The 16,964-nt window shown below is 42.7% G+C and overlaps 1 protein-coding gene across 3 annotated transcripts in view; it reads right to left on the bottom strand.

The window, feature by feature from the left end:
* Nucleotides 1-15,569, bottom strand: part of LOC109904879 (chloride channel protein 2-like) — a 197,085-nt gene extending 181,516 nt beyond the window's left edge. For 2 of the 3 annotated variants that reach the window (XM_031791069.1, XM_031791068.1), the window contains exon 1: nucleotides 15,314-15,568. In XM_031791069.1, the coding sequence (XP_031646929.1) occupies nucleotides 15,314-15,358 (45 nt within the window). In that variant the 5' untranslated portion in view covers nucleotides 15,359-15,568. Of the gene's footprint in view, nucleotides 1-15,313 lie in introns of all 3 variants that reach the window. The other variant, XM_031791067.1, reaches the window with a different exon arrangement.
* Nucleotides 15,570-16,964: the final 1,395 nt, after the last annotated feature.

Raw genomic sequence — 16,964 nt, 5'->3', positions numbered from 1 at the left:
CTGGTTTCACTTTTGAGTGGTGGGTGATTATTTTCCGTGTGAGTGTTTGTATTCTGCACCAGACGGAACTGTTTCGGTTTCGTTAGTTCACTTTGTTGTTTTTGTTCAGTGTTCAATTTCTTTATAAAAAATATGGACACTTACCACGCTGCGCATTGGTCCTCCGATCCTTCCCACTACTCCTTGTCAGAGGAGGAAGAAAACCTTTACAGTACCATGTTCATCTGTACAAACAATAGTACGCAAGTATACACACCATGGGAAAACGCAGCCGTCATACCGCTCAGGAAGGAGATGTGTTCTGTCTCCTAGAGATGAACGTACTTTGGTGCGAAAAGTGCAAATCAATCCCAGAACAACAGCAAAGGACCTTCTGAAGATGCTGGAAGAAACAGGTACAAAAGTATCTATATCCACAGTAAAACGAGTCCTATATCGACATAACCTGAAAGGCTGCTCAGCAAGGAAGAAGCCAGCAAGGAAGAAGCCACTGCTCCAAAACCGCCATAAAAAAGCCAGACTACGGTTTGCACCTGCACATGGGGACAAAGATCATACTTTTTGGAGAAATGTTCTCTGGTCTGATGAAACAAAAATAGAACTAGAACTGTTTAGCCATAATGACCATCGTTATGTTTGGAGGAAAAAGGGTGAGGATTGCAAGCGGAAGAACACCATCCCAATCGTGAAGCACGGGTGTGGAAGCATCATGTTGTGGCGGGGCATTGCTGCAAGAGGGACTGGTGCACTTCACAAAATAGATGGCGTCATGAGGCAGGAAAATTATGTGGATATATTGAAGCAACATCTCAAGACATCAGTCTTCAGGAAGTTAAAGCTTGGTTGCAAATGGGTCTTCCAAATGGACAATGACCCCAAGCATACTTCCAAAGTTGTGGCAAAATGGCTTAAGGACAACAAAGTCAAGGTATTGGAGTGGTCATCACAAAGCCCTGACCTCTATCCTACAGAAAATGTGTGGGCAGAACTGAAAACAAATGTGCGAGCAAGGAGGCCTACAAACCTGACTCAGCAACACCAGCTCTGTCAGGAGGAATGGGCCAACATTCACCCAACTTATTGTGGGAAGCTTGTGGAAGGCTACCCGAAACGTTTGACCCAAGTTAAACAATTTAAAGGCAATGCTACCGAATACTAATTGAGTGTATGTAAACTTCTGACCCACTGGGAATGTGATGAAATAAATAACAGCTGAAATAAATCACTCTACTATTATTCTGACATTTCACATTCTTAAAATAAAGTGGTGATCCTAACTGACCTAAGACAGGGAATTTTTACTCAGACTAAATATCAGGAATTGTGAAAAACTGAGTTTAAATGTATTTGGCTAAGGTGTATGTAAACTTCCAACTTCAACTGTAGAGGTCCTGGATGGTAGGAAGCTTGGCCCCAGTGTTGTACTGGGCCGTACGCACTACCCTCTGTATTGCCTTGCAAGGCACATAGTGCTCGGAGGCCGAGCAGTTGCCATACCAGGCAGTGATGCAACACTGCTCTTGATGGTGCAGCTGTAGAACTTTGAGGATCTGAGGACCCATGCCAAATATGTTCAGTCTCCTGAGGGGGAATAGGCTATGTGGTGCCCTCTTCACGATTGTCTTGGTGTGTTTGGACCATGATAGTTTGTTGGTGATGTGGACACCAAGGAACTTGAAGCTCTCAACCTGCTTCATTACAGCCACTTCGATGAGAATGGGGTGTGCTCGGTCCTCCTTTTCCTGTAGTCCACAATCATCTCTTTTGTCTTGATCATGTTGAGGGAGAGGTTATTATCATGGCACCACACGGACAGGTCTGTTGCCTCCTTCTTATAGGCTGTCTCATAGTTGTCGGTGTTCAGCCCTACCACTGTTGTGTCATCAGCAAACTTAATGATGGTGTTGGAGTCGTGCCTGCAGTCATGAGTGAACAGGGAGTACAGGAGGGGACTGCACACGCACCCCTGACGGGCCCCAGTTTTGAGGATCAGCGTGGCAGATGTGTTGTTACCTACCCTTACCACCTGGGGGCGGCCCATCAGGAAGTCCAGGGTCCAGTTGCAGAGGGAGGTGTTTAGTCCCAGGGTCCTTAGCTTATTGATGAGCTTTGAGAGCACTACGGTGTTGAACGCAGAGCTGTAGTCAATTAATAGAGTTCTCACATAGGTGTTCCTTTTGTCCAGGTGGGAAAGGGTAGTGTGGAGTGCAATAGAGATTGCATCATCTGTGGATCTGTTGGGGTGGAATGCAAATTGGAGTGAGGTCTAGGGTTTCTGGGATAATGGTGTTGATGTGAGCCTTGACCAGCCTTTCAAAGCACTTCATGGCTACAGAAGTGAGTGCTATGGGTCGGTAGTGATTTAGGCAGGTTACCTTAGTGTTCCTGGGCACAGGGACTATGGTGGTTTGCTTGAAGCATGTTGGTATTACAGACTCAGTCAGGGAGAGGTGGAAAATGTCAGAGAAGACACTTGCCAGTTGGTCAGCGCATGCTCGGGGTTACACGTCGGGGTAATGTGTCTGGCCCTGCGGCCTTGTACATGTTTACCTGTTTAAAGGTCTTACTCACATCAGCTATGGAGAGCATGTCGTCCAGTGAGCGTGTCGTCACACAGTCGTCCAGAACAGCTGATACTCTCATGCATGCTTCAGTGTTGCTTGCCTCAAAGCGAGCATAGAAGTTATTTCATTGAATTAATTAAATGTAAGTCATGTACAAATCACAATGACCTCTCTGCGCCTCCTCCACATCTGCAGCCATGCAAAGTTCCAAAGTGGCCTGTCAGTTTGTGATAGCTATGACAGTTATACGACAGCTATACGACAGCTCTATTGCTCAGCGCTAAAGATCAAACATCAGTCAGCGTGGCCCAGGGTTGTCCTGTGGCTCAGTCCTTCCTTATCCATCAGCTCTAAGAGCTCTTATCTAACAAACTGAACATTTTCCTCTACACGCACGCAAAAAAAGACATCTCATCACAAGCTATGAGCCATCAGGCTCTAAGCCTCTATCAGGGTTGTGTGACAATTCATTACCTGAACGAACACACACACAGGAGTATACTCTCTCACCAACCCACACACACACACTCCCAACCACAGCCCATTAGCCAGGTCGAGCCATGAGCCCCACAATAACAACAAGCCATTAAACCCAGCCAGAGAGAACAGGCCCTGACAATCTGCTGTCTGTAAACGAGGGACACAGAGGAAGGGAGCGAGGGAGGAGAGAAATAAAGAACAGGAAAATCAATGAATTAAGACTCCTGGGAACGAGGGGGCGTTGCAGGGGTAATGACACGAGCAGAATGTAACAGTGTTCCAAAATAAAAAAATCACAGGCCTCAGAACACTAGCGCTGTAGTCCCCTGTGGCCTACTTCGGAATAGCGAACATCCGAAGAATACAGTGGGAAAACAGACAGAGGGGGGGGGGGGGGGGGTCGGAGAGGGACAACAAACTTTTAGGGATGTCCAGGGACATTGCGTCTCCTGCGGGCTAAACACACTAATGCCCCATTTGTCCCGTTCATCCCGAACGCCGGAGCGCTTGGACTTCCGCTTATTCTTTATGGATAGGCCCTGAGCTGGAGCTAGCCAATAGTCACATTAAAAGATGCAGGTCAAAGTGGGCCAAAGAAACTGCTGTGAAAGTGACAGTGTGAGAGCAAGACAGAGAGAGAGGAGTGTGTGTGTGTGTGTGTGTGTGTGTGTGTGTGTGTGTGTGTGTGTGTGTGTGTGTGTGTGTGTGTGTGTGTGTGTGTGTGTGTGTGTGTGTGTGTGTGTGTGTGTGCACGTGCATTTGTATGACTGAGCGGTGTCAGGAAGATTGAGAGTGGACTGTGTGAGATGTCACAAGAGGATAGAGAGGGATGGTACCTGGAATTCAAAGAGACAAGGTGATAGAGGCGGGACAAAAAACAAGTGTGGCAGAATGCCATGCACTAAATGGAGGGGTAGACAGCTGAGGGCCAACCTTTGCTGTTTATCACCATTTTCTTCTGTCGGTGATGGTCCCACTTCAAATGAACCAAAACGTATATAGAACACGCATATAGTCTTCATAAGCAGTCCTTATTGAATCTATATCATAGCTGCTTCACAATCATTTATAAGCAAAGTCTTACTACATAAAAGGTGACATACAATACTCAATGTACAGTACCAGTCAAAAGTTGACATACCTACTCATTACAGTATTTTTCTTTATTTGTACTATTTTCTACATTGGAGAATATATATTTGAGATTTGAGATTCTTCAAAGTAGCCACCCTTTGCCTTGATGACAGCTTTGCACACTCTTGGCATTCCCTCAACCAGCTTCATGAGGTAGTCACCTGGAATGCATTTCAATTAACAAGTGTGCCTTGTTAGAAGTTCATTTGTGGAATTTCTTTCCATCTTAATGCGTTTGAGCCAATCAGTTGTGTTGTGACAAGGTACGGGTGGTATACAGAAGATAACCCTATTTGGTAAAAGACCAAGTCCATATTATGGCAAGAACAGCTCAAATAAGCAAAGAGAAACGAGTCCATCATTAAGACAAAGGTCACATCTCAACATCAACGGGTCAGAGGAGACTGTGTGAATCAGACCTTCATGGTCGAATTGCTGCAAAGAAACCACTACTAAAGGACACTAATAAGAATAAGAGACTTGCTTGGGCCAAGAAACACGACCAATGGGCATTTGACTGGTGGAAATTTGTACTTTCGTCTGATGAGTCCAAATTTGAGATTTTTGTTCCAAACGACGTGTCTTTGTGAGACGCAGAGAAGGTGAACAGATGATCTCTGCATTTATGGTTCCCACGTGAAGTATGGAGGAGGAGGTGTGATTGTGTGGGGGTGCTTTGCTCGTGACACTGTCAGTGATTTATTTAGAATTCATGGCACACTTAACACTGTCAGTGATTTATTTAGAATTCATGGTACACTTAACCAGCATGGCTACCACATTATTCTGCAGGGATACACCATCCTATCTGGTTTGCCCTTAGTGGGACTATTATTTGTTTTTCTACAGGACAATGACCCAACACACCTCCAGGCTGTGTATGGGCTATTTGACAAAGAAGAAGAGTGCTGCATCAGATGACCTGGCCTACACAATCACCCAACCTCAACCCGATTGAGATGGTTTGGGATGAGTTGGGCCGCAGAGTGAAAAAAAAACAGCCAACAAGTGCTCAGCATATGTGGGAACCCCTTCAAGACTGTTGGAAAAGCATTCCTCAAGAAGCTGGTTCAGAGAATGTCAAGAGTGTGCAAAGCTGTTAGCTAGGCAATGGGTGGCTACTTTGAAGAATCAAAAATATATTTTGATTTGTTTAACACTGTTGGTTACTACATGATTCCATATGTGCTATTTCATACTTTGATGTCTTCACTATTATTCTACAATGTAGAAAATAGTAAAAAAAATAAGAAAAACCCTTGAATGAGTAGATGTGTCCAAATTTTGGACTGGTACTGCATGTGGGACAGCTGGTTTGTTTCTTATAGCTGTTTGTTGTGGTGTGGTGGTATGGAACTAGTCTTTCTGATATAGCTACAGTAGTCTCTTTCAGTTCTACCCCACATACGATGCCCACACAACCACAGCCGCTGCCAATGTGGCACAAAGGCACAGTGTCACGGTGTAGCTAAAGACCAGGGGAATAGAGAGAGGAAGTCAGTGAGAAAAAAGAGAGAGACAGAGACAGAGACAGAGACAGAGAGACTGGAAAATGAATCGGTTCAGTGACTCCTCAGAGATTGGAGCTCATAGAGAGCCTGTTGGAGACCCCGCAAGGGTGACAGAGTGCCCAGCGCTGAATCAGAGGGCAGCTCATTGTGTAATCTCCCTCACATTCACACACACACACAGTTTAACAGCGAGGGGAAGGTCTCAGTAAAAATAAACTTTAAATAGAAGAAAAACAGGCCCAACTGTTCTTTTCAGAAGTTACAGTTGCACACTTCAATGGGCCTTTACATTTAAAGCAGGCTTTCTTAAAGTATGGGTTGGGGTCGCGCACCTGTTAATGATGTGTTGAGAAGTGTCAGAGTAAATGTATAATTATTTAATGAATTGATTTGGCTAAGTGCAACTGCGGTCTCTGTTCAGTGCCATCTCTGCTCAGTTTGGCAACTGCGCGAGTGGGAGAGGGAGATGCCTGTGTGCTTCACGGTTTACCCGATTTTGTTTTCTGGAGTTATCTTGAAGATCAATCCACGACACACGCTGCAGCACTGTCGTTCAACAGCAGATGATGCGCTGTCAGCCACTGACTTGTCATTCCCACTCGCCAAATGGACTCATGCTAGCAACAAGTTCTGACTGAGTTCAATCATCATGAAAAGCCAATACACCAATAAGTTTCTCGCTTTCATATAAACTTTGAGAATTAACGAGGAGCTCCCTCAATGTGCTTTGTGCGGGGAAGTGCTTAGTAATGAGTCAATCAAAACAAACAAATGCATATAACGACACGTCCTGACCGAACATCCAGAGCATGGTGGTATACAGAGGGAGTTCTTTCAGAACAGGGCAGAATGCTTCAGGTAACAGTGCTTCAGGTAACAGTGCTTCAGGTAACAGTGCTTCAGGTAACAGTGCTTCAGGTAACAGTGCTTCAGGTAACAGTGCTTCAGGTAACAGTGCTTCAGGTAACAGTGCTTCAGGTAACAGTGCTTCAGGTAACAGTGATTCAGGAAACAGGGCTTCAGGAAACAGGGCTTCAGGAAACAGTGCTTCGACAGTGGAAAAGTAAGTTAGTGCAACCCCAAGTAACAGTACGGATGAAGATGAAAAATGATCAGGCCTACTGTCTGTACATCTTACAGTAGAAATTATTGTTGAAAACAAGTCTATTTTGGAACCGTTGCATTTAAAATACTGGAATAAACTGATTGAAGCTAGATGCTTTTTGAGGCAAACACACACACAGTTCTGGGTTGCTAATCTACAGCAGGAATCTGTCTCCTGCCTGACTGAGAAAGCAGTAGATGTTCTGATCCAGTTTGGCACCACATACCTATGTGAGTCAGGGTTCTCAACTCCGGATTACTTAAAAAGCAAGTACAGAAACAGTGTCAATGCTGAGCATGACCTTAGTGTTGTACTGTCAAAAACTGAGCCCAGAATAGACCTGCTTGTTGAAAACTTCAACCAGCCACACATCTCATTAGGACCGTGTGTGTTTTCTGGTCTACATCCTGTGATTGTTTTTTTAAATATGTTTTTTAAATTTAAATTGAACCTTTATTTAACTAGGCAAGTCAGTTAAGAACAAATCATTATTTACAGTGACGGCCTACCCCGGCCAAACCTGGACGACGCTGGGATAATTGTGCGCCGCCCTATGGGACTCCCAGTCACGGACAGATGTGATACAGCCTGGATCAATCAGTTTATTTCAGTTTAGAATAAACAATTATGACTTGTATTTTAACAGGAACAGCTCCAACCTAGACATTCTTTCAACAATTTCTACAGTGAGATGTACAGTATGCCTGATAATTTTTCATCTTCATCCATACTGTTACTTAAGGTTGCACTATCAAAAAGCCTGCGTGTCTGTTCTGTTATGCATCTTTGTGATATGATCAAGCAATTTGTTCCAATTCAGAATTAAAATTATTTATTGAATTTTAACAGCAACAGTTCCAACCTAGACAGATATGTAAGAGTTTTTAAATGAGGGAAAATTAACATGACTAGCTATTTATAAGGCTATTTCATTTCATTGTTATTTGTTTTTATCTATATTGCATTTGTTTTAGGCATAAGGGCAATAAAATGTACCAATATTTACGTATAGTTGCATATGTTCCTAAGCTTGGGTCCCAGGACAACACAGAATTTCTCATTTGGGTTCCAGACTGAAAAAGATTAAGAACCCCGGATTTAAAGTATCTGCGCTAATGTGTAGCCCACTACACATTAGCGATATACTTAGCGAGATACTTTAAAGTTAAGCAGAGATACTTTAACCTTAAAGGCGCGGACAGGGGTACATTTTTATCCCAAGGGGTCAAAGATGTCAATTTCAAAACCATTTTTATCCGTCTGAAATGTTAGGACTGTCATGCAATTAGTTACAGAAAACAACAACAACAAAAAACTATTTACCGTGATTTCTGTGTTAATATGGAGGAATAGAAATATGTATATTTTGAATACTAGTGGTGCATGGCTAAACTGAAAATCTGGTCTCAATAGTAACCTGTGATAAAAATCACCACATTTGGCACAGAGGTTGATATGGACCACAGATGTGGCCCTGTCGGGCGTGACAGCCACTATACAAATGTATATTCATATTTGTGACTCGTTTCAGAAAACTAGACATATGTCGCGCGTCACTACTTCACAGGAAAGCCATTTGAATGTAAACATTTTTTTTGTCAAATGAATTTTTGGGCAGAAATGCCTTCTGGAACATGTGAATTTTTATGTTATTTAATAACAAACTTGTATGCCATCTGTAAATACGAATGAAATTGTTAAATTATGAGCCTAGTTGGTTTAGCTATAGAAAAAGTCAGCAACCTTCCTGCTAGCCATGCTTGGCTGAGATAATGAATAGGCTGGACATGCAGAGAGATGAGTTCGGATTGTTCTGCTATGTAGCACACTTCTGTCTATTTGAGCTGGTCAGTATGAGTAATCCTTTCTAACGTAGCTTTTTTTTAAAGATATCATATAGTAGAACTGTATAAGTGTTGCTCTCCACATTCTGGAGGACCAAGTTTTGAAATCCGGGGATTTAGAGTATGATAGCTAAGGGAATGGAGACACATGTCTCCGGATTACATCTTCAAACTAAGTGAAACCATGGCATCCGTGACAGAGAGGGAGAAGCAGCCATCCATGTATACAGGTAAGATAGTCTAGCTAGCTACATTTTCAGATATTACATGTTTCTAATTTGGTCAGAAAGTTGTTTTCATTTCAAGTTAAAGTGTACTGTTAGCTAGCTAGCTAACATTAACTGGCTGGCTCACTAGCTAACATTACGCGTATGATCTGTGCAGTAAAAATGTTTGTATCTCAGAGCCATTTGCTTTGCTAGTTATAGACTAATGTTAGCTAGCTAATATTGAACCTGTTTGGTTATTCATGCAGGGTAGTAACGTCATAACTTGGGATTATGATTTATTGTTTAGCTAGCTAGCTACATGTCTTAACAAAAGACTCCACTATGCAAGTAACCATTTCAATAGAATGTTCATGATGTCACTGCAGCAACTGTTGATAGATGTAGCTGGTAAATTCGCTCTGGCTATCTACTCCGATTTCAGAGCACTCTCGTCTAAGTGTGCCAGAGCGCAGAATAACTAATTTTTGAACACTCAACACCCGTTGAATATGGCCGGTGTCAGTAAACGTTGGGGAAAAAGCATAATTAAATTGTTGCCAGCAGCACAGTTGCAGTCACCAAAGCTCTGGATAACATAAAAGCAGCCTAACAAGCTCTGCTAGGGCAAGTAAAATGGTCAGAGTGAGCTGGTCTTTTTTTATTTTTTCACCTTTATTTAACCAGGTAGGCTAGTTGAGAACAAGTTCTCATTTGCAACTGCGACCTGGCCAAGATAAAGCATAGCAGTGTGAGCAGACAACAAAGAGTTACACATGGAGTAAACAATTAACAAGTCAATAACACAGTAGAAAACAAAGGGGGAGTCTATATACAATGTGTGCAAAAGGCATGAGGTAGGCAAATAATTACAATTTTGCAGATTAACACTGGAGTGATGAATGATCAGATGGTCATGTACAGGTAGAGATATTGGTGTGCAAAAGAGCAGAAAAGTAAATAAATAAAAACAGTATGGGGATGAGGTAGGTGAAAAAGGGTGGGCTATTTACCAATAGACTATGTACAGCTGCAGCGATCGGTTAACTGCTCAGATAGCTGATGTTTGAAGTTGGTGAGGGAGATAAAAGTCTCCAACTTCAGCGATTTTTGCAATTCGTTCCAGTCACAGGCAGCAGAGTACTGGAACGAAAGGCGGCCAAATGAGGTGTTGGCTTTAGGGATGATCAGTGAGATACACCTGCTGGAGCGTGTGCTACGGATGGGTGTTGCCATCGTGACCAGTGAGCTGAGATAAGGCGGAGCTTTACCTAGCATGGCCTTGTAGATGACCTGGAGCCAGTGGGTCTGGCGACGAATATGTAGCGAGGGCCAGCCGACTAGAGCATACAAGTCGCAGTGGTGGGTGGTATAAGGTGCTTTAGTGACAAAACGGATGGCACTGTGATAGACTGCATCCAGTTTGCTGAGTAGAGTGTTGGAAGCCATTTTGTAGATGACATCGCCGAAGTCGAGGATCGGTAGGATAGTCAGTTTTACTAGGGTAAGCTTGGCGGCGTGAGTGAAGGAGGCTTTGTTGCGGAATAGAAAGCCGACTCTTGATTTGATTTTCGATTGGAGATGTTTGATATGAGTCTGGAAGGAGAGTTTGCAGTCTAGCCAGACACCTAGGTACTTATAGACGTCTACATATTCTAGGTCGGAACCATCCAGGGTGGTGATGCTAGTCGGGCATGCGGGTGCAGGCAGCGACCGGTTGAAAAGCATGCATTTGGTTTTACTAGCGTTTAAGAGCAGTTGGAGGCCACGGAAGGAGTGTTGTATGGCATTGAAGCTTGTTTGGAGGTTAGATAGCACAGTGTCCAAAGACGGGCCGAAAGTATATAGAATGGTGTCGTCTGCGTAGAGGTGGATCAGGGAGTCGCCCGCAGCAAGAGCAACATCATTGATATATACAGAGAAAAGAGTCGGCCCGAGAATTGAACCCTGTGGCACCCCCATAGAGACTGCCAGAGGACCGGACAGCATGCCCTCCGATTTGACACACTGAACTCTGTCTGCAAAGTAATTGGTGAACCAGGCAAGGCAGTCATCCGAAAAACCGAGGCTACTGAGTCTGCCGATAAGAATATGGTGATTGACAGAGTCGAAAGCCTTGGCAAGGTCGATGAAGACGGCTGCACAGTACTGTCTTTTATCGATGGCGGTTATGATATCGTTTAGTACCTTGAGTGTGGCTGAGGTGCACCCATGACCGGCTCGGAAACCAGATTGCACAGCGGAGAAGGTACGGTGGGATTCGAGATGGTCAGTGACCTGTTTGTTGACTTGGCTTTCGAAGACCTTAGATAGGCAGGGCAGGATGGATATAGGTCTGTAAGTTTGGGTCCAGGGTGTCTCCCCCTTTGAAGAGGGGGATGACTGCGGCAGCTTTCCAATCCTTGGGGATCTCAGACGATATGAAAGAGAGGTTGAACAGGCTGGTAATAGGGGTTGCGACAATGGTGGCAGATAGTTTCAGAAATAGAGGGTCCAGATTGTCAAGCCCAGCTTATTTCTGGAAGTAGCTAGCAAGCTAGCCAATGTCAGCTTGGGTGCTTGACTGCTGTTAGGACAGAACGCTCGGAACAACCCTTCTCCTCGGCCTCACATACGAATCCTTAAAGAGATGGGTGGGGCTAAAGCTTAAGAAGATGTGAACGATGTTGAATGGGTGTAGACAAAGAAGAGCTCTCCAGTAGGTGTACCGAAACATTCAAAGGCCATTTTGTCAAAGTGAGGTTAAAAGTTTATCCATTTTCAAAGCAGAATTACTTTCCCATTGTTCCTCAACTGTAGTGTATGATATACCATTTTCTAGCGCTGAGTCTCTACTTTTATCCAATGTAAAAAACACCATTTCACATTTTGCTAGTAAAAGACTGAATCGAGCCGGTCGGTCACATTTAGCTTCCAGTTGATGTCTTCATACCATACCAAGAGTCTCATCTTTCAAATGCAATTGGAACTGAGTTGCAGGTCTTCCGTTAGCCGGTAATAGCCGGCTTTTGACAGATAATTTTCTTTAAGCCGATAAATAAAAATGGTGCCGGCCAATTGTCGAAGAAAATAAAACCCATTGCAAAATAATGCTTTTCAGCCTATTCATTGACGGAAAAAACAGATGATGTAAATAGAATTGACCGGTCATGCTTGTTGGTCTATACACTCATTTGCATAATTACTGTAATTAAATTGGTGCGTGTGTATTTTCGTTGATCGTTATGTTTATCACACGAACACAGCATACAAACACAGAACCTATAAACCAATAATTTGCCAGATAGAGCTACAGCTTCTCAAATAGTCCATTGTGAAACGTGCATCTATAAGCCCAGTCACTACAAAACAATTATAAATGCGATAGGGTGTTAAAAACAGTGTTGATCGCCAGTTGGCCACGGTTAAAAATAGCTATTTTTATTTCTCAACTGGTAATTGAAGCATGCTTCCCATTCAACATTCAAGTGCATATAGGCAATGATAGTTCGGCTTCAGCACGTCACACCATTTTGCAATGAGCTGGAGGCAGTATGCATTTTGAAAATATAATTGTTTTAAACCTGAACATTTTACTTCATATTATGATGCATGTCTTAGCATGCTTCAAAGTCAAATCCGACCACAGAAACGTGGAGGCAAAGTGGAGACTTCCATATGCCATTGAAACCAGTAGCCTATTTCTCACATTGGTTTTCAAATCGACTTCGTTTGATTGTCCTGTAGCCAAAGTTACAATCCTAGTCATATTAGCAACCCATGCTAGTTGGTGCATGTTTAGATCTCCTCTATTTCTAAATGTATAATGGATATTTTCATCTCTATCACATGAAACCGCTAGCATGTGTGCTTTTGACAGTTTCCCCCCAATTGCATTATGGAACGAAAACATTTGTGCTCAGCCTACTGCCTTGTGCGCATGTAGCCTAGGCCTACTGGTTTTATGACTTTGGGATCTATCACTCCCAGAGTATGTTCAGAATAGGCTATGTCTTTCTCGCACAGAACGACAAGATGATCAATAGAATATGTCAACTTTACTATGGGGGATATTAGATTGACGTAGGCTAGAAATGTTGCTGTTCGTTACTGGTCTTGTTGGCTGAGGAAAAGTACATGTGGCAGTTGTTCTAACTTCTTCAAAGTGCACATTGGAATTCGGTAAGAAGGACACATGCGTCGCATCCTCGAGTTGCATGTTAAGATGAATAACCATAATTTAAATGTGATTTATGTCATTCTGAGCACCATGAGTGGACACCGTAATCAGGTTTCGCACCTACTGCATACGTGTCCCTAAAAATTCTCAATTGTCAATTAATTGACGAGTTGATACCCCATTGCATTCCAAAGTTGGAGCTAAAAGTCTGATGGCACCAGCGCCTAAATATCGGTATGTCAGATTAGTTTAATTGACCATTTCTCAGCCTTTGAGTATCACAGAAACACAACAAGTTGACTATAAAAGTGCAAACATTTTCAAATAAATGCTTATTTTGGGGAAATTTAAACCATTTACCTGTGTTACAAATGGTTAATAAAACAAAGTGTTACTGCTTGATTGACTGACTGTCTGTTTACAATCATTATCATTTTGGGGTCAAAAATGACCCGTCATTGCTTTTATGCGAAATATATGTTAGCGCTGTCATGGTTACATTTCACGGGAAACATCATCAAGCATGGCTGACAACCACTTTTTGCCCTCGATCCACTTCACTCATTCAATCCGGGGGCCATATAATAGGCCTAGGTGGACCACAGTGTGAATGGGGGTTGTTGGTTTCCATACCAATCAGCAGCAAAGGACGCATTTGATTTCTATTCAAAGCAGTCCACCCAGGCAAAGCACTCCACTGGTTATATAGCTTAAACAAAGTGGTGAAAGGGCTCAGATATGTGCAGCATCCATTAATAAACATTTAGCCTCAGGTGTGCTGGTGATGACCACCCGTTGAGTCCCTATCAGAGGAGAACGTGTCAAATTTATTTATTTATTTATTTATTTTACCTTTATTTAACCAGGTAGGCAAGTTGAGAACAAGTTCTCATTTACAATTGCGACCTGGCCAAGATAAAGCAAAGCAGTTCGACAGATAAAACGACACAGAGTTACACATGGAGTAAAAACAAACATACAGTCAATAATGCAGTATAAACAAGTCTATATACAATGTGAGCAAATGAGGTGAGAAGGGAGGTAAAGGCAAAAAAGGCCAAGATGGCAAAGTAAATACAATATAGCAAGTAAAATACTGGAATGGTAGTTTTGCAATGGAAGAATGTGCAAGTAGTAGAAAGTAGAAATAAAGTAGAAATAAAAAAATAATGGGGTGCAAAGGAGCAAAATAAATAAATAAATTAAAATTAAATACAGTTGGGAAAGAGGTAGTTGTTTGGGCTAAATTATAGGTGGGCTATGTACAGGTGCAGTAATCTGTGAGCTGCTCTGACAGTTGGTGCTTAAAGCTAGTGAGGGAGATAAGTGTTTCCAGTTTCAGAGATTTTTGTAGTTCGTTCCAGTCATTGGCAGCAGAGAACTGGAAGGAGAGGCGGCCAAAGAAAGAATTGGTTTTGGGGGTGACTAGAGAGATATACCTGCTGGAGCGTGTGCTACAGGTGGGAGATGCTATGGTGACCAGCGAGCTGAGATAAGGGGGGACTTTACCTAGCAGTGTCTTGTAGATGACATGGAGCCAGTGGGTTTGGCGAAATAACCTATTCGAAACTATATCGACACTCACTTCCCTAGAACAGGTCATCATTAATTAATATATTCATGTTTCACATGTTAATCTCCTTGCATTATGGCTCTACATCCACCACCACCATCACCACGAAACAATAAAGGTACCCATTGTTGGGTCGAACATGTCGATGCAACCAACACACGCACACAATCGCACTAGGCATATAGACACACGCACACAATCGCACTAGGCACATAGGTGCACTGACTACTGTATTGTTTGTATGAAGATAAGAACAACAGTTACTCGTGCACGGAATAGATCGCTACTACTCCTACTATGTACACCTAGTGTAGCCTATGCATTAAGCGTTGGCGATGGAGAGAGCGAGAGAGAGAGAGAGAGAGAGAGAGGGAGAATTGTTCTGGCCAGATCCAGATGTGATTTCAAAATAACGCCTGACAAGAACGGTCTTTACTGTATGTACATGCAGTTTTAAAATACTCTTTCTTTGACCAACTGTCAGAGTGAAATAATAAACCTGTCATAAGCATGTCGTGACCTCTCATTTTACCAAACTTAGTCTACCCAGCCCAGGCGTTAGGTGAGGAACGCTCAACTCCTTTAAAGAGAACAGGGGTAGAGCGCTTCTCAGCTACCCTATGTGCGGGCCTAAGACTTTGAACCCGTTCTTGACATTAAAACAGGCAACGACGGACAACACACACCGCTGTCGCTTTGTAACGAAGTGAAGTTGAAGTGGCAACAAGTTAACTTACCAAAGTTTGTTCATACTGTAGCGCCCGCTGATCGTCGCCGGCCATGGCTGCGCTGTGAGGTTCGCGCTACAGACAGAAGTGCCAAAGAGACCGGGTGAGGAATTATTTTGAGATTGCAGTGAGACACAAACGCTCTCGCTTGTTTTCGAGTGATTAGAATACACTATGAGTCTAATTAATGTGGCATGAAGCTGATGACGTTCAAAATATGAACTCAAAAGTGCTGCATGACAGAGTTCCTTCATTTTATATCCCCAAATCTCTTCCAAGATCCACACAGAGGCGGGACTTGTATGGCTTGGAGTTGTACGAAACGCCCCTCTAGCGCGTTCAAATGGTACAGTCTGTCCTCTGAAGTTTTATGAACAGCGAAAGTTCAAGGTTCCGCTTAAATTAAGCAAAATCTTGCACCTTGACGTTTTGTCATTTAAATATAACGTTGGAAGATACTTTGTTGTTCTGTTCTGCTACGCTGTTCTGAATGGTTTAGAGACCGGTGTGTCTGTGTTGAAAGCCGTTTTATTTTCCAGGTGTCGTGAATGTCAATTCAGGGGAGTCATACATGGAGTGTCTGAAAGTGGTCTCGGCAAAATAAAGTGAAGGATCAACAGAAGTGGATGTATGGAAAGCGAATCAGCTAATTGGGCAGATTACTAGATTCAGTGGCAGGTAACTTCCGAGGGGAGTGTCTGAAGACACCGTTCTAGGGGTGTCCTAATGTACTATTTCGTTTTTATTGCAGAGCACGTGCGTCACATTCAAATGAAAAGATAGAAATCAGTCTGTTAAAAGCTTATTCGTTTCTTCGTTTATAGTTCAATAACCCCACCGCACAAGAATTTATTGTTTAGAAAAAACGTATATGTTATGTAAGCGTTATTTTTAGCGTTTATAATGTGTCATTGGATTGCATGGCCAGGTGATTCCATTCAAATGCTTATAACGTTTAAATTCGGAACACAAACCAGAGGGACAATAATCCACACCCTGGAATTTGACTCAGTTATTCAGGAATACAATGTTCTGGTGAGAGCTTCCTCTGAAATGTTACTGCCACCACAATCCTAAATCCTTAATCCATTCATTCATTCATAGCCTCCAGGACGTTCTACCTATAAGGACACACACATGTAAATGATAAGATCATAGCAAATATGAGATGGGTATACATAGGCATGGTATCAATTGAAGGAGAAGACTTCGGAGATTATGGAGAAACACTTAGAACACCTGATAGTTCCAGCATGTACCAGTGCAACCTGGCCTCAGAGCCATAGGAAACATACTTTATGTATTTCTGAGCACCTTCAAGACATACAATGCATTCGGAAAGTTTTAAGATCCCTTGACTTTCTCAAAATTGTGTTTCGTTACTGCCTTATTCTAAAATTGATTCAATTGTCCCCCCCCCCCTCTCATTAATCTACACACAATACCCCATAAAGTCAAAGGAAAAATAGGTTTTTAGACATTTTGCAAATGTATTCAAAATTAAAAACAGAAATATCACATTTACATAAGTATTCAGACACTTAACTCAGTAATTTGTTGAAGTCTCCCAGTCCCTGCCGCTGAAAAACATCCCCACGGCCAGGTTTCCTCTATATGTGACACATGGCATTCAGGCCAAAGAGTTCAATCTTGGTTTCAC

This window comes from Oncorhynchus kisutch, linkage group LG15 (genome assembly GCF_002021735.2).
Source record: "Oncorhynchus kisutch isolate 150728-3 linkage group LG15, Okis_V2, whole genome shotgun sequence".
Lineage (NCBI taxonomy): Eukaryota > Metazoa > Chordata > Actinopteri > Salmoniformes > Salmonidae > Oncorhynchus > Oncorhynchus kisutch.
The sequence above is the reverse complement of the archived record's forward strand: the minus strand, read 5'-3'. Positions and strand labels throughout refer to the sequence as shown.